Source organism: Cryptomeria japonica, chromosome 2 (assembly GCF_030272615.1).
Source record: "Cryptomeria japonica chromosome 2, Sugi_1.0, whole genome shotgun sequence".
Lineage (NCBI taxonomy): Eukaryota > Viridiplantae > Streptophyta > Pinopsida > Cupressales > Cupressaceae > Cryptomeria > Cryptomeria japonica.
The window spans coordinates 665254890-665274210 of record NC_081406.1 but is presented as its reverse complement, the minus strand read 5'-3'; the positions used below and the strand labels follow the sequence as shown (position 1 = coordinate 665274210).

Sequence of the window (19321 nt, the reverse complement as noted above, 5' to 3'; positions counted from 1 at the left end):
TAATTTTCACACTATTGACAACAAATCAATGAGATGACATACTTCTAGATGCACTGAGATTAAGGCACCCCACCTCTATCACTTAAAGTATCACCTGAATCACCATGCCCATCTTGTGTCAACAACCACCAAGACTTTCTTATGGGGACATCATCAATTCTTGTATCAGTGCCTTCACAACGACCAGTGAGTGTGAGTCATCTTCCAATAATACAAACTAGACCTAGTTCATCCATTTTAGACTTTTAGCATCCTTTGCTCTATTCTTTGATATTGATTCCTTTCTATTGGATATTTGATGTACTTATAAACAATTTTAGTATCTTGGTGGTCTCATGGCCTCTTCCCTTTCTAAAAGGGGCTTGGGCTTCCCACACTAGGTTAACCCCCCACCACCCACTCACTCACCCTATGCATCGCCGCCTCCTCACTCTTTTCGCTTTTATTGTTTGTTGAAATGCCACTCAACTTTTGCTTGCATTTAAATGCATTTTAGTTTGTAGCTCCTTTAGAGCCTCTTTCTCACTCTCTTCTTATTATCTCTTGATGTATTTCCGAGCTCAATTGATCTATTTTGGTCACCTACAAACATTAACATATTTTTTTATTTCTTTCTCAAACAATGAATTTTTAAATTACGGTTACTTCTAAGCAATAGGTTTACAGGTTTTATATGAAACTTTTGTTAAAGATTCTAAAACCCTTGAATGTTTGGTTCAATTCTGTAGAAACCACCATCCTTGATATTTTGGTCGAGGGAGAAAGGAATGGGAAAATAGACAGCTAAACAAGAAACAAACAAACAAATTATATTATTGTCCACAAAATATCAAAATATATTAATGGAACTTCGAAAAAGAAAAAAAGAAATGCAGAAATAAGAAAGACTTCCAATGATAGAATTTTCCCATCAGCTCCAAATCTTTATGGGTACCTGACAAAACAACAAGGATGGAGTACAAAAATAGCTTACAAACTGTTGAAAGAAGACAAATTGGAAATTACAACTTTCGGCTTCATTTAGGTAATTTGTAAGTCCCCTTCTGGATTCACCCTAGAATTTGCCCACAAAGATGGTGATTAATATTGTTATCTGTCTGATATAATCAGTCTGGATCTGATTTCTTATAGGCCTGATCCAGCTTGTACTTGCTGTTCAACAAGGGTCTTTCCTTGATCTGTATTTGTGTCCCTTTTTACTGATCACTGCAAATGCTTTTATCTGTCTTGATCAATTGTCTTCCTTGATATTTGATCTACAATGAACAATCCTGCTATAGCCTGCAATAATTAATGACTTCTGATCTGACCTCTATGCCTAACTGCTGGTATAATCAGAATTGGTCTGCTCTTTATGAATCTGGATCCTTATCCAATTGTTTTTCCTTCATGTCTCTTCTCTGACTACCGATCTGCCTTATATATCTCTCCCTTTGTATTGGAGAGTCACGTCCCTACTAACCATGTCTCCTTTTCAAAGGTGGTGTCTATTATTATTATGACCGCTGCCCTTTAACCAGCATTAGTCATCTTAATGTAATCACCACCAATGCCTCTTTACTCATCACCTGTGGCTGTTTGGTGTAGTCGCACCTCATTAGAAATTGTGGAGACCCATGTTAATGTAACAATCCTTAACCATTCTTAATCTAGTTGCTACCAAATTAGTTGGCCAATGGTTCGCTAGGTATTAATGCCTCGATACAGTTTTAGGGAAGGCAGAAAACAGTGAAGTCTCCTTCCCTATGACAGGGGCATGACATAATTTCTAGTCAAATCACTTCTATGATGCAATTAGCAGGTCCAGAATCAGCATAGATCTATTTGTGCACCATTTCCTAAGGAGTTCCACCCCGTATTAAATATTCTCAGAAATAAAGAGGACTCCACATTTTTTGTTTATAGATCACTACTTAAAAATGAACTCTCATTGGCAACGCCAAAATAAAAACCTTTGAAGTTGTATAGAACACTTGTGAATAAGTGCTCTTCTATCTCTAGTTTTGTATGACAGACAACAAGCACACTTGTCTCTACAAAGATGATAATATCCATCTTAAGCTGCTGTGAATAAATAGTACCTGTTCCACAAGAGAACCTCGGTGCATGGTTTGAAAAATAAATTGAATGAATGATTCAATAATCGGATGATTACATTGAACGATATACACACGTATATATAGAGGTTACAAGACGATGTTCTATAATTAGAACATAACGTTGAAGTAAAAGATTAAAGAGCTAAACACTAAATTAAGCGTAAAAGCTAAATTAAGCTTAAAAGCTAATTAACTAAAAGGAAAAAGCTAAATGCTAAATAAAGCTTAAAAGCTAATTAACTAAAAATCTAAATGACCATTAAACAAGGAACTAAATATAGGTGACTAAAATATAATTAAATATTCTAATACCCTCCCTTAATGGTCATTCTATGTACTAACTACCCTACAAAAGACACTGCAAATCTTTTGATCACAAACGAAAAGAACACTCTGTTGCAATGGAGACCCTCCCAGGATCTGCAGAATGTAAATGACCAAAGAGTACCAAAAGCCATCCAAGCTAATGTAGCCTTCACACGTGAATTAGAGATCTGGCACACACGAATTACTGAAGCTTGAAACCATGATTTTGAGGAAAAAATCAGCAAACCCTTTTGCAGAGTAATAACATTTTTTTAGGAAAAATCATGAAAACCCTAAGACCTGTAAGACGAGGTCTGGCCTAAATCAATCTAATAAAGGTAACGATATTCAGATATCGTGAACATGCATTGTTTCTAGGTGTTGTGGAAGTTGTTGAACTTTTGATTGTGTTCCAACATGATGTTGGTCAAAGGTGCCATCCCGAAAATGGAGGTTGAACGGGGTCAACCTAGTGAAAGCATGAGACAAAAGAATCTGATTCAAAAATCAGAATAGAAGCAGCTGCACAAAAAATTTGAAACCCTAGAGGAGAATTCTGGAACAAATTCTAAAGCGCGAATTTTGAGGTTCGGAAGAAACCCAGAAATTAAAAAAATTCTACAAACTTAAAACAACATAAACGGTGCCCAAAAAACACCAAAATTCTCAACGTCCACAGAATTAGCAGAAATTGCGAACTGTAAACTACTCATAAATTCATTCAATAATTTGTCAAATGTCAATAAACAATGAAAATCACAATCAATATTTAATAGTCTTCATATTACTCTTCATCAAAAGCATCACAAACAACATGAAACGAAGGTTGGAGTGCACAAAGACCAAACTCAACTATTTTTGCACCCAATAACTTGTGCTTAACCAAGTGGATGGAGTATGTACTCCAATTCTGCTCAATTGAAAAAGAACTCGCAACTTGCTGAATTTGCATACAACATTTACAACAACAAAACATAAATTATAAATTATAAAATTATAATATATAACAATGAAAGAAAAAACAAAAGGATGAATATTTGAAAAAGAAGTTTTATTGCAAGAGACTACAACCTTGGCCATGTATGTACCACCATTCATGAGAATCTTTTTTATACTTTTCTTGAAGAGCCCAAAAATCATGATTCCTTGAAGATATAAAGTAGCCAAACTTACTCAAGACAACACTTTATGTATCTAAATAAGGAAATATTCTTCTAAATGCAGTCTAGTAGCGAGCAGCAACCTCTTCATCTTTATATGGTACCACCCTGCTTGGCAAGGAAAGTTTTGCTATAATTCTTTAGGGAAAAAGCAAATGCTATGAGATGCAAGGGCATGGTCATCTTGTTCCAATGGTCAACAATAATATCGTCTTGTTCCATACCATCATAAATTTCATCATACATGAGTGACCTATATCAGCATATCTAATCATGATGATGATGGGCTCAGTGAAACTCAAAACATATCCCATGCAAACCCACCACCCATCATCTAGGATCAATGTTTTCACATATAACTCTACCACTCAATGCATCTCCCACCTTCACAAGCAGTCTTAAGATGATTCTGTGTGATACAAATCAAGTTTCAGCAACCCAACAAGGTGTTAAAATTACATACATATATAATGAAAGGTAGATGATACGTCACATATCAGCAATTAAAAAACTCATTTAAATTGCTTCCAACAACTCAATGTTGGCAAAGGTCTTGAAGATGCCTTGTGACATAGCCTCTGTGTAATTTTCCTTGAACCACTCAATCTATGTGCCAATCTTTTAGAGATATCAAATTGAGTGAGTAAAGAGCACGTGGTGTCCAAAAAAAATGCCTATATGTACCCTCCACTATAGAACCAGCTACACTACAATTTTTGGCATTGTCCCTGATGAATTGGACAACATTTTCAAGGCCCGTCATATCAATAGATTCTATAAGGATATTACCAATGACAGTTGCATCCTTCACTTGCCCTTCACAATCTAGTGCTTTCAAAAATATTACCCCTTAAGGGACACTAAAATCACATTGATCAATAGTCTATTTTTCTAATCTTTCCATCAATCACGAATGATGGACACACCTATTCCGAGCCATATTGTCATTAATGAAACAAACAATGCTTTTATCTGCAACCTTCCTTGCTTCATTCTTGAAGACCTTTTCCTATGGGCCTCTTTTATGTGAAACATTCTCTTCTCGCAAAGATGGTAGCGATGGCATGAAAGGATGTGAGCCAACTGGTTGTGATAAGCCAATAGGAGGTTTCTACAACTTTTCTTGGCATCAACATTTGCTATTTCCTTTGATCTACTACTTACCATGTCAATATCCTCTTGCTCTGCAATATACCTCATTATTTATTGCTTTGGCAATTGTTTTCTATTTGGCCCAAGACAAGCTTTTATTCCCAAGAAGTGAATAGTGCAAAAGTGAACTTTCACTCAACTATAACCCCCAACAATAAACCTCACCACCAAGAAGTTGTTCAATCATTGTTCTGGGTTGCAAAAGAGGTGAAGCTACATCAAATTTAAATGAACTCTCTACATTGGGGGCAACTAAACTAGATCAACCAACCATTCTACATGAACATAAAACAAAAAACACATTACAAATTTACAATCCTACAGCTTAAAAACTAAAAAATAAAAATCACATTATAACCCCTTATAATGCAGAAAAACTTCAAAAAAAAAGCTTCAAAAATATTGAAAAATCTTCAAAAAAATAATTCAAATCTTGAAAAAATGAAAGATTCACTCACCTTTTATGGTTAAATCTTCTTTGTGCACCTATTTCTCCCCTATTGGTGTAGATTTAACTCTCTTGTAGACCTCACCTTAGGAGAAAAATGAAGCAACAATCCCAACAACGGCAACTTGGAGGCAAACAATGTTGTTTCGGTCTTTTGTGTTTGTAAAATGAAAACAAGTGATATGTCCTCACTTTAGAGAACAAATGTGCTTTTGGATTTCTTTTGTTTAAAAAAATATCAAAGTATGTTTTTTTATTGTTTTTTGTGCCCAAGCACAACATATCCCCTTGGGTTCGCCCAAGATTATCCAAGTACTGCTTGGGTGGCCAGTCCGTACCCTAGGTGAACCTTGGGGAAAACTGGCCTTGGTCCCAACTCCAAACCTGAACCCTAATCTGGACACATACTGGTACAAATGGGCTCTTGAGAGACCCACAAACATAGACAAAAAAACAATGTTGAATGAAATGAACAACGATAAATGTCAAGACTTCATTACACATTTATTGATTCATGAAATTCAATTTGTTAATCATGAAGCATACAATTAAAAGTTCAACTTTCTAAGCTAACTACCAAGAATTTCACTGCCACAATGAGATTTTTATGCAGCTCAATGGAGTATTTTCATGCATAAATTTGCATCATGCCTTCACTATTAATAGACACTTAAGAGAAGGAAGGTGACTTCGGAGCAAGAACAAATCTTAGCATACTAATTTTGTAGGTTTTATCAAATAAAGCTATTCTTCAACATTCAAATAATCCATCATGGCTAGACCTTCCCAATTCCTATTTCTAGATGACGGTTTTATAAACACTAGCAATGTGTTATGAAGTTGAATACCTGCAGAAAATCCTGTAGCTGAAATGGATCTAACCCAGGAGAAGGATACCAAACCTGAAATAGTGTAATTGCAAGTGCAAGATGTATCAGATCCATTTAGTCATACATAAAACTAAAAACATCAACAGCAATAAGTAATGAATTTACAAAAATAAATATCTCATGAAAAACTAACCCAAAGCAATTATCACAAATTTCTACACAGTAAGGTCATCCACCTGCATTCCACGGTGACCATAGTCCAACCAAGAAACCTCATCAATGAGATTTGCTTTACCCTCTGACAGTTCACTAGTTACCCAAAACAGTTCTACAGAATCAGTTAGCTCCCGTTCACGACCTTCATCTAAATCAAGCAATGAAAGTTCGCCATTCAAACGCAGAATCAAGCATCTGCTTCCATGCAAAAAAAAATAGTAGTTATTTGAGTGCTGGACAATTGACACTACATAGCAGACAACTGAATTACATCATCCTTCATGCTAATTTGTACCTCTTAGGCTGCCTCTGAAAAGTCTCTGAGCCAGATTCTATAAGATTATCTCTTGGTGACATTTCAGATTTAGAAAATAATGTCCCCTCCTTTGGAAAATGGTCAGGAATGAAGCGCATTGCAACAGGATGTTTCTTTGCTGTCATGATAGAAAGTTCCCGTACTGCAGATAGCTGTTTGTCATTTTATTATAGCAGATGTAAAGGAATATATGCCATACCAAACTAAGAAGTAGCTTTAAAGACTTTTGTTCCTTAAAAGAATAAGGCAGCCAAAAGAGAAAAAACAATTATTTGAATGATTATGATTGAAAGTGTTTATGGATGCAACTATTAGGGAGTTTGTAACATCAACATTTCTGGATGTAACTATGTAGGAGTGTGATCTTAATAGTTGACACAAAAGACTCTTCACACGGTTGCATCCAGAAGCACTTTCAAATTTTCAATAATTATCATGGACCCTGGAAATATTATGTCAATTATTTGGATCTCTACTGATATTCAAACTAAAGGAAGCCAACAATTACTGAAACAGAAATGAATATTTTTCAAACAAACTAATATCAAACAAGTTCAAGTATGGATTAAACCTGCAAAACTGGAGAGTTTGAGGGTGATAACTCGCCGGAAAGTTGAGCATGAAAAACATGAACATCAAAAGGCCGATATGTTACAAGAATATAGTCTTGGCATATATCCATCACCATAGGCCTACCCAGGAGAGCCCTTCGACAAAGCAGGGAGGTTTGATCAAGATGATATCTTGGATAAAAAAGCAACTCATAACTGAAAACATAACAGGACAAAATTGTCACCACAATGCTAGTCAATTCAATGCTTAAAGTACTATATTGTATATGCTACAAATCATTACTTAAGAGCTGCAACAATGCAAATAATCTTAGAGCATGCACAAAAAAAGATTCAAAAGATTTCCTTTCCCAAGACTTTCATCTCTCGAACATTAATAAAGAGCAATGCAAAAATATCAGTGTGACAATATCTGTCAACAAATCTTCAGTTACCTACATTACAACCTGTTAGTGTTTATATTGTCCTTCAACAAGAGAGACATTTATTAACCCTTCCTAAACAATGTTAAAAGGAAATTATATTGAAAAGAGAGGTAAATCACAATCTTCAAATACAGAGCTTCATGACTCATAGCTGAGTTACTTTAATTTCACAAAGCACATCATGAACGTCAACATACTACTACATTCACATTCCTTAATAAGCAATTGCAAAGATAAAGTGTAATGATGTTAAATGAGGTCATTCAACTTTAAACATGGTAATATAACCAGAAACTACTTTTTTAGGGAAGAGTCAAGGCTTTCACAGGAGTATATGTAAGATAAATCAACCAATTGTAACCACCGTTATGAGACTTGGCAATTACTTGCCTGGAATCATGAGTCTGAGTTAAAAAACCCTACACAATAATAAGGATTTAAATCATTGAACTGCTGAATCTTGAACCTAGTCTCACTGAGTCTGAACTTTATTCAAAATTGAAACAAAATGGGGAAAAACTTATGAAATTCAAATTAACTTCTACAGCCTATTTTCACTTGTCTGTTAAATTTGTCAATATCCTCCCTCTCACTCAGACCCTCGCTCTTCTTCTGAGTTTTCATTTTTTAAGACACAGCTGACTTTTCTTGGGCAAGAGCTGGATAATGTTGTATTAGCTGTGCTTTTTGTTCATAGAAGAAGATGAAAGAGATTAGCTTTCATTTGAATATATTTTCAAGCATCCAAACATATCCAAACAGTCAATGGAATGAAACCTAAACGCTTCTATATTTCTCTCTTTCATGCTTTATTCCTTTTCTCCTTTATTTTTCCTACATATAGATTCCAACTGGGAAAATCTAAAATGGAAATAAATTCAAAACACTACATTTATATCTTTTTCTTTGGAATTTTTTCTTTCCATTTCATTTGCTTTTTTATTCTATATCGTAGAATCTTAATTCAAACATGCCACTGTTTCTTCCTCTTTACATGTAAGTTTAAATGTTTAATATGTCATAGCTACAAAGAAAAGACCCCACTTGGGAGCACATAAATCCAGATGTGAAGAAAGAGAATATTTTACAAAGTGTGTAGAATTTTTCAGAAGAGACAATCACCCCAAATACCACCTTGTTTGTGTACCTTGATGTCATTTTGTTTTCTACAAAAATGCCCCGCCAAAGATTGTGAAAGTGGTGAACGCTAAATTTGTGAGCTTTCAAGAAAAAGTGACCAATGAAGCAAAACCAACAAATAGTTGTCATTTTCATTCCTTTTTCAATGCCCACCTTTAGTAGTAGTATTGAGCCTAAAGTTTGTATTTCATAGAGTAGTTTGACACCACACAATGTTTTGGTTCCCAAACATTGTTGGAGTAAATGGATGGAACAAAAACATATAATACCAGCAAGAGTTTGGTAAGCGAATTTTAGTACTTATGCAACATTCCCTTCAATGTAGTGAGGTAACATTTTTCTTTTCTTGTTTACTTTCCAGTCCATTGTGCAAATTGTTGTGTCTATAAGGTCCAATGTTCTTCCTGTCTAATGACATTTCTCTGGAAAGGCTGCCTCCCTCCCAGTACTGTTTATATGCTCCTTTGCATCTCCTTCGGAGAAAGAGGTTCAAACTCAGTACATTGGAAAAAAAATTTATTGTCAGTACATGCATGTCACTTGGATCTTCCCTCTAACTTCTCTCAGCGCCAAACTAGCTTTTTATGCTTAGCATTTATTACGAGTTCTTGATGGGGTCATGCTCGACCTGCCTATCTTCAACATCATTGCTCTCACAGTTTGAGGATTCCCCTTGGCTAGTTCTGGATATGGTCTCATCAACATCATGTTGAGACAAACCACAAAATTTTGTGAAGTCTCTTCAAGAAGTCTGATGAGCATTTCCTTTTTTGGTCTCCAATCTACCATGAAAACAGTAAAATCCCCTACCAGACTATTTGGACCAAACTTGGAAATTTCACAATTTTAACACAGGCATTTTGTCAAACACCTTGCATTTAACCAGATATGAAGTGTTTCTGAGTACAAACACTAAGAGTTGCTGCTATTAGAATCATAAATCATGAATTCACCATAAAATCACCGTACTACTTATAGATCTCAAATGGACATTTTGCATTACTCCATAAATAGATTCCACAAATTAATATTTTCAATTCTAGATGCTGATACAAACTTTCTTATTAAATTACTGACAAATACATATGCATCAAATATTATTAACCACTGTGTATATTATTAATTACGAGGATAACCGTAAGCAGTTTGAATAAGCTGTTTGAGGAAACAAGGCTTCACAAAACTGCAAATTTCTTAGTCAAGATGCATAAAAGGAGAGCTGAAATTGAGAGAAACCTGAATTAGTGTTGTTTTTGGAGCTCTTGGTCCCTTAAACGGAGACCGCTTGGTCTCGTGGACGTTATTAAAATCCCTTCATTCATTCATTCATATTGTTGTTGTAATTATATTCAGAAATTCCTCGTAAGACTAATATTGAAATATTAACCAATTGGCAATCCTTTGATATTTTAGAGTCCTCTTTGCAGCTGCAAAAACCATTGCAACATGATACGGCCCCCTATTAGTGATACAACAGCTTGAAAGGAAGGGGCAATTCCTTATAAGAAAATTAGGCAAGCCTTGTTGATGTCAAATAAACACTGTGTTGAACTTTGATGGGGCCCCCAAGTCTTTTACATACTCCTATTTGCCCATTCTACGAAATATAAGGTGTACAGCCCTTTTTTGGAGAACTTCACGGAAAGTACAGCTGGGGAAATCTCAACTCATAATATTCATTATTTTTAATTCATTCCACCACTACAAATACTATACTATAATTTCTACATTTTCATCATTCGCACACACAACACTAAAAAATTCTGCACTTCTCCACTATAACACAGAGCACTACAATTTCTGATAAATATATTTGCTTGCACACGCAGCACTTCAAATTTATATTTGTCTACAAAACTTTTATGAACCTGTAACTGTAAACCTAGCAAACTCTAAATTCTTGAAAAGATAAATCGATTTGCTCCAAACCCTTATTCTGCAAACATTCATCTCAAATTTGAATTTTGAGTAAATCCACCTTTGAAGCTTTCACCACCAAAACTGTGACCCTGAATAAATCACACAGTATTGGCTAAGGAAAAATCTTTCACCACCGAAACCAATCTTACCTGAGGAGCACCAACTTCTAAATTCTTCGATGAATGATATAGGCTTACCTCTTCACTCAAATATGATCACAAGTTCTGATTCTGAATAATGCAAGTCTTTCCTTCACAAATCAGATCCACACACATACTCTTCCCTTCCTTGCCAAATTTGATTCAAATGATGAATACTCCTTGTTAGCAGGTCAAGGAGCAGAAGTAGATCTTACCAAAGGCTACCACAAATGGTCCGCAGAGCAAGGAGAAGTCACTAGATGCATTTAGGAGTCATGTCCCTTCATGGGAAATCACATATATAACGAATGTAGATCATACGCGGAAGACATGAGAGATATAGGAGATATAAGAGCAAAGACTAAGACCTGCATTTTGTATAAAGCTATAATGTGATAGGAGTTATAAGAATTTATATGTGTGTTATGGATGAATGAATGTTTCTTTTGTTGCATAGTATGCATTATCTATTCTTTTAAGTAACCACAAATGCTTATTTCTCTTACTGTGTCCTCTGGTGTATAAACTGACTACATAAGAGATCCTAGGGTACAGAACGCTAGCCTGTATTTCCCCATTTCTCTTGCTAACATTGGTTTTGTTGTTGGGACCCTGGAGAGAACAGTAGAGAAACTATAAAGCATAAGGAGAGAAGAAATGTGGTAGAAAATTAATTGCAGCATGTTAGTTTATTGTAACTTAGTGAGGAAAATAAATAAGGATTCGAATCCTTATAGGGCTGGGCCCTTCTTCTTGATGTAACGTGGAACTCAGCTGGGCTTCTTAGATGTAACGTGGAGACTCAGCTGGGTCCTATTCCCATGTAACGTGTAGATTAAGCAATTGATGTCTATAGGGCTGGGCCCAAAAGTAACGTGTGGACAAGCAATAGGGCTGGGTCCAAAAGGTAACGTGGCACAAAATGCAAGTTATGTAGGCCCCAAATTGGGCACCAAAGTGCAAAGTAAAATATGTAAATTAAAGAGAATTGGTTAAGGCCGACTTAGAAGACTGAAACATGAATTTTGTATATAAACAAGATTCATTCTACACAATAGACACTCATTTTGTTCATTGCTAGCCTTATGTGAATCAGCCTTCAAAGAGCAGTGAACTATCTTCTTGTGTCAGCGATTCATTCCTAGGAACAGCAAATTGTCTCAGTGGCAGCGAATCATATCCACAGTCAGCAAATTCACTCCTATGCTCTGTGAATGATCTGCATGACAGCAAACAGCAAATCTCGATAGTGCAGATAAGTCTATCAAGCTATTCCTTGTGCCCTAGTTTGGAATCTTCATTCTGCTGTTCTTATTTATATGTTGCTTCAAGTGCAGTAAGCAAAGTTGTATGCTGATATTGTCTAATATAAACTTGGATCTTGTTGCTGGGTTTTTCACCTCCAAGAGGGAGGTTTTCCCAGGGTAAACTTGTGTTGTGTGCCCTTTCTATTTGTGTGCTTTGATTCTTGTGACTGCATTATTATTTCCTGCTCATTATTGTTAATCTGATCACGAAAATCAACATGGTATCAGAGCCCTAGGTCTGTATAGAGACTGTAATCAGATTTGTGCTTCCTTCTAACCTGTTGTTCAAAAGTTTAGTCCCCATGACTTCTTATATGAGGTCTGAAGATAGGTTGGAAGGTCACACAAATTTCTCTTCTTGGAAGGTCAGGATAATGATGGTATTGAATGATCTTGCTGAATATGCTAGCAAGAATGCTAAGGAACCTGAGGGTGCAAGTGAGAAAGAAGATTGGAAGAAGGACTTCCAAGCTCAAAGGATAATAATAGACTCCGTCAAAAAGCATTTGGTGCCAGGGAGATGTTCTCTACATTGGAAAAGATGTACGAAGTCAACAATACCAGCTACATCCTTGCCTTAAGGAATCAGCTCTCCTACATCAAATTAGAGAAAGAAGAACCTGTTGCTGCTTACTTCATGAGAATCTCTGAGCTGAGAGATCAGCTTGCCACCGTTGGGAAGAGCATTGAAGACAGTGACTTATCTATGACTGCCCTAAATGGTCTTCCTCCCTCTTGGGAACCATTTGTTCAAGGAATCTGTGCCAGAGTTGAGCTTCCTAAGTTTGATCAATTAATGGGAGATTGCATTCAAGAAGAGTCTCGGTTGGCTGCGAAAGGAAAAATTAAGAACCCTTATGATGAGCAACATGTCCTCTTGGCTAAGAAAGAAGGCAGCCATTGGAAGAAAAATGATTTCAAGAGAAATGGAGATTTCAGCTTTCCTACCCCTCCTTCAAAGAAAAGACCACGAGACTTATCCCACATCCGATGCTTCCGATGCAACAAGCGTGGCCACTTTGCAAGGGACTGTCAAATTCAAGATGAGCAAGAAGATGCAAACATAAATGAAGTATCAAATCCTTACAATCGTGAAGATTTCCTCTTTTGATCTATTGGTTTGTTGATCCATCCTTAAGTTAAATTATGTTTTAGATTTAAGTTTGGTTCCAATTTTAAGTCAGAAATTTGTTGTGGATTTATCTTCTAGATAGGGTCTTAGAGGGAGTCCCCTGACATCTTTAAAATACTCTTTATCTCAGTAGAATCTTATTGCTGGTTTCTAATCATTGTGATCTATTGCTCTAATGATGGAATTGATAAATGTGTTACTTGATTATTGCAAAAGTTTTCCTTTATTATATTCTATGTTGAAACTAACAAGTGTTCTGGTTATATTCTATGATACACTGGGTGTATCATCCACCCTCTACGGAGTGCAAGGTGGCAGTTCTCTCTCACCCTCTGCAGAGTGCAAGGTGGCAATTCTCTCCACCCTCTGCGGAGTGCAAGGTGGCGATTATTTCTCACCCTCTGCGGAGTGCAAGGTGAGTTCACCCTCTGCGGAGTGCAAGGTGAAAGGTAGTTCTTCTCAGTGAAGAAACTTACGTATCCTCTGTGGTTGTGCATGATTTATGTTGTATGATCATATAAATCTTTGAGTATTAATTATTGCAGGTGTGCATATGGAAAGGTCTCTGTCATCCTCTGCGGATGTGCATGATGAAAGATCATGATGTTACATGCAGTGTAAAGTTATGAAGCGTTGGTTTCATCCTCTGTAGACATTGCAAGAGAAGATCATGTAAAGGTTCATTGTAATATAATTGCGTGATCAAATCACGAATTGTATATTGATCGTACCATTAGGGCTGGGCCCTAATCTTAAACATTGTAATTATTCATGCCATGGGATTGTCCATGTGAATATGGTTATGTATTTATTTTCCTCCCTAGTTAAGAGGGATTGTTAGTTTATTGTAACTTAGTGAGGAAAATAAATAGTGATTTGAATCCTTATAGGGCTGGGCCCTTCTTCTTGATGTAACGTGGAGACTCAGCTGGGCCCTTCTTAGATGTAACGTGGAGACTCAGCTGGGTCCTATTCCCATGTAACGTGTAGATTAAGCAATTGATGTCTATAGGGCTGGGCCCAAAAGTAATGTGTGGACAAGCAATAGGGCTGGGTCCAAAAGGTAACGTGGCACAAAATGCAAGTTATGTAGGCCCCAAATTGGGCACCAAAGTGCAAAGTAAAATATGTAAATTAAAGAGAATTGGTTAAGGCCGACTTAGAAGACTTAAACATGAATTTTGTATATAAACAAGATTCATTCTACACAATAGACACTCATTTTATTCATTGCTAGCCTTATGTGAATCAGCCTTCAAAGAACAACGAACTATCTTCTTGTGTCAGCGATTCATTGCTAGGAACAGCGAATTGTCTCAGTGGCAGCGAATCATATCCACAGTCAGCAAATTCACTCCTATGCTCTGTGAATGATCTGCATGACAGCAAACAGCAAATCTCGATAGTGCAGATAAGTCTATCAAGCTATTCCTTGTGCCCTAGTTTGGAATCTTCATTCTGTTGTTCTTATTTATATGTTGCTTCAAGTGCAGTAAGCAAAGTTGTATGCTGATATTGTCTAATATAAACTTGGATCTTGTTGCTGGGTTTTTCACCTCCAAGAGGGAGGTTTTCCCAGGGTAAACTTGTGTTGTGTGCCCTTTCTATTTGTGTGCTTTGATTCTTGTGACTGCATTATTATTTCCTGCTCATTATTGTTAATCTGATCACGAAAATCAACACAGCAAACCCTAAAGGCCACCTCTGTGAGAGGGGGGTAGGCAATTAGGGGATGACAAATGGAAAGGGGCTCAAGATCTAAAGAGATCCTTAAAAAAATACAACTGTTCAAATTTTAAATAACTATGAGATATATGAAGAATAATGGAATACCAGAAAAAATGCCATGGGCAAAGGAGATAGTAAAAACACAAGAGAAACCAAAGAACTGATTGAGACAGAAATGGATAGAAGTACCAGAGAAACAAAAGCTAAACAAAACCAGGAGAGAAAGGAAAGATACCACAAAAGAGTAAAACAAATAGAGAAGAAAGAGAGAACAAGCTGGCAAAAATGGTGGAAGAAATTTTAAAGAAGAGAGGGAAGCGCGTCGAGAAGGGTCTTGTTGAGCGTGCCCCTGTAGGTGCAGAAGAAAATATGAAAGGGAAAAGAAAGGAATCAGAAGCAAAGAATGTCACAAAGGAACAGAAAGAAAATGCAGTGGAAATAACCTTAATCCTAGAAAGACATTAGTTAAGTATAAACAGGCACCATTCGTTAATGAAGAGATGCCTCAGGAATTGAAGCGAAATAATGAATAGACATCACCCGTAGACCGGGTGTCATCCGTTAAGCCAGCATCAGATAAATATACAAGCAAAGGAGAAACGAGAGAAAATTAACAAGGATTGTGGACAGTTTACATTGTTGATTGAGATAGGAAATGATAATCAAACTACTGAGTGGAGAAATCAAGAAATCAAGTGTCACACTGTTGACTGGAATTATCCAGGAAGTAGCACCAATACTAATTTCCTCTTTAGTAATCAAAAGTGTAATACCAAAAGTCAAGGAGGACATACCTCAGAAGAAGACAAGATGAGCAATATGAGGAAGATGCACATCTTTCAACAGGATACAAGTGATGCCTCAGAACATATTTTCCTACTAGAATCAATCTGGCAGAACAAGAATGAATCACACAATAACACTAAACTATTTGATTTCATCGGTTCCTTATGAAATGAACCCCTAAAATGGTACCGCAAAGCATTCCCACAAAATGATAAGGAATGGGATGAGGTAAGGAAAGCATTTTCAGAAAATTTTGAGAGTCTGGAACTCCCCACAGAAGGTGTAAGCAAATTGAGGTAATTATCCCAAAGACAGAACGAGTCTAAAATAGAATTTGATAGGAGGTTCAAAGAGGTGACACGGAGGTTAGAAGAACCTCTAAACGACAAACAGAAGATGAAGTGGTTCTTCTTCGCAGTAACTCCAGAAATAAGGATGGCCTTGGAAAGGAAATACTTCAATATATATTCAAAATTGGTAGCGCTAGCCTGCCGGATACAAAATCAATCATGGCAGAATATGGAAAAAGAGAAAGAAAACAGAAGAGTGGAACAATTACAACTTGAAATTGAAGTTGCGGTTAAGATGGAAACTCATGAAACAAGAAATGGGATTGCAGAGGCCAAGCATATGGTGTTCCTACTGCAGCAAGGAAGGTCATATGTGAAATGAATGTCCCAAGGAGATTGGAGAGAAAAAGGCCAATGTGCTTAGGGTAAACCTCTGCACGATTAAGAAACCAATAAACTCAATATATTGTGGCACCTGAGGATGGGAGGACCACGAAACAAAAGATTTTCCATCCCAACTGTTCCAAGTAAAAGAACACAATAATGATAAAGATATGGCATATGTAAAAGGATTGGCGTAAAGGAAACTATATGCACCTGATCATGCGTACAAAGTACTGGCATGGCAGCAAAATTAGAGAAATGCAAACAAGATTCAGAATCCAAAACCATACAATAACAATGATTTGTTCCAGGAAGGAAGAGGTCGAGGCTAAGGAAGAGGAAGGAGAGCACATGCCACAAGCTTCAACTGTGACAAACCAAGACATTTTGCAACTGAATGTTGAGGAGAGAAAAGGAAACAAGGTGGATTTAGTGTCCATGAGGATCATGATGCCTTCAACTGTGATAAGGCACGTCAAGATTACAAAAATTCAACACCACAGGCTCAAAATGATGAGCAGAAAAGTTCAAATTCAAGGCTCCTCCGCAAGGTGCCCAAGAACCCAAAAGAAGAAACAAGAAGGTGTGACAAGATGGGAAAAGATGAGGGGTATACTACAAAAGAAAGTATAGTACAGAACAGGAGTACCGCACAAAGCCTAAAGCAAAGAAAAAGAGTAAAGCAGCAGTAGTAACTAGGCAAGGTACCAATACCAGAAAACAAAAAATGGTAACAACAAAAGAAGAAAGTTTAGAGGGGGAAGAGGAATTCCACCCTACAATAACAACACAATCATATCCTAGAGCAAGCCAGGAAAATAATTGAACATAAACAAGGAAAGGAGAAAGAACAAAACAGTTACTTTTCACAACAAGAAATAAGAACATTAAAACAACTGGCGAACATGGCAGGGTAACATGACTTGCTAACAAAATTAAAACAAATCAGCAAATATTGTAACAATAAAAACATTCCGCAAGTCAGAACAGTAGGGAAGCATTGGAAAACCAGACCAATCATGATCGACCTCCAGATCCATCACAACAATTCATGGGATTTTCTATTCTTTTCAGTTTCATTTGACCCTCTTTATCTAAACAAGACCATCACTTTACACATAAGGACATTACAGTAACATTCAAAAATAAAAATAACTGAATTTTCCATAATGTAATTTGTCAAAATGTACTGACCAAAAAAGGATAAAGCACGATCTAAACATTTTGTTTTGTCCGTTCTTGAACTAGAAACAATTAAAAGTAGAATGATATCTATTTCTAGATAATGCTACAGATCTGACAAAAAGAGACCTCAATGATCCCAGGTTATCTTTAAGAAAATATTTGCTGTATCTTCATTATGTCAATTTGTGGGTGTGAATCATTTTAATACTTAATATACATAAGATTTAACACCTCCAAGATTAAACTGAAACATTAGAACTATGTTCTGCTGTAAAGTTTGTTTTTCAAATATTCATTCTTAAGGGCTTTGAAAAAAAAAGGGACATGGGTTCAAACCCCACATGTTGCAACTCCATTATAAGAAAATTAAATAGTATTACATAAAAATGTAAAGGAAGGCTTCATGTCATGGATAGCATTATAATAAATGAGTAACCTATATGTAGAATACACCTCTCAAAAGAAAATGCATTAAATTTAATCCATCAGAGAATCATTTGTTTAAATACTAAGCCAGAAAAAGTCTCACACAAAATTACTAAGGAGATACACTTACGTGTTGGAAGAATCATTATAGTTGCAGATGACTACTATTTTTCCAAGCCATAACAAGCCTACACAATGAATTCTCTGCTCTTGGGTAACATCCCCAAACACACGCCACTTTTTCGCACGTAAGTCATACAGTATCATCCCTTGACGACCAGCAATAGCCAAGTACATCCCATCTTTGCTAGCAGCTACATGCAACACTGGCCAGTTCTGAGAAATATAGGACACCTGTACCATATACAAAAAATTCCTACAAGGCCATCAGCTGCCATTGTTTTTAATATGAAGAAAGCAATATGACACAAAATGCAGATAAATCATGAAAGTGAATTGCCACTTAACTGGAAGAACAAGATGTTGAAGCTTAAGTTCATCGTCATCTTCTGACTGCACAATAAGCACTCGATCTTCAGCATAAATCACTTGTCGCATGTGTGTGGCACCTGAAATGCCTCTGTTTAGACAACATTTTCCAAATGGTATAGCTAGAACTCTTTCTGCAGTCCTTTGTTCAACTGCAAAAAGTCTGTATCCATATTCATCCCATCCCATGCATGCAACACCCCCAACCATAGGTTCGCATTTGTATTCTTGGTTTGACTTTACCATTGGAGATGAAGCAGAATTTATGCCAATTTGACGAATAGTACTCATCAGACGACACCCTGACGCAGACCATACTGTAAGTCCCCTAAGTTTCCACCCAACAGCAAATGCACAATTGTCTGGCGTCCATGCTATACAGTTGACTGCTCCAGTGTCTTCTACAGAGTATCTACAATAAAAATAGTTGGTTAATATTTATTTTCACGGGCAAATATTTTCATGCTTGTAAATTCTTTACCAATTGAGTTAAATAGGCAAATCTTCCTATGCTTAAAATTTATTTAACAAACACATTCTTAGTCAATACCACGATGAAATTTTGTTTTAAAACATCATGTTAATGCATGTTACCTACTTGATACTTATAATCTAACTGAAACTATAGCACATTATACAAAACCAAGCATTCTTTATACTGTGCAAAGATTACAAATATTGCTTGTCAAGCATCATATAGAGTCTAGACAAAGTCAGCAGCACCAAACAAAACTCAAAAAACATAAAAGTGCTATCTCGCAGCAGCAACCAGCAACCAAACAATCAATGTCAAGATTATCAAAATGCATGACCCAAGCCACAAAACAAAATTAAGAGAAACAACGTTCAGACCATGTGCATTATACCAGA

General features: G+C 36.4%; 1 protein-coding gene across 2 annotated transcripts in view; it reads right to left on the bottom strand.

Annotated features, from left to right (window-relative positions):
- The window catches only part of LOC131049756 (uncharacterized), a 137321-nt gene that overhangs the window by 83204 nt on the left and 34796 nt on the right, over positions 1 to 19321 (bottom strand). For both annotated transcript variants that reach the window (XR_009106805.2, XM_057983821.2), the window contains exons 6-11: positions 18431 to 18863; positions 18093 to 18316; positions 7099 to 7294; positions 6507 to 6679; positions 6232 to 6406; positions 6014 to 6067 (exon numbers count right to left, since the gene is read on the bottom strand). Coding sequence is in view for 1 of the 2 variants with exons in the window: in XM_057983821.2 (XP_057839804.1) it covers positions 6014 to 6067; positions 6232 to 6406; positions 6507 to 6679; positions 7099 to 7294; positions 18093 to 18316; positions 18431 to 18863 (1255 nt within the window). In the remaining variant the exon portion in view is untranslated. The remainder of the gene's footprint in view (positions 1 to 6013; positions 6068 to 6231; positions 6407 to 6506; positions 6680 to 7098; positions 7295 to 18092; positions 18317 to 18430; positions 18864 to 19321) is intronic.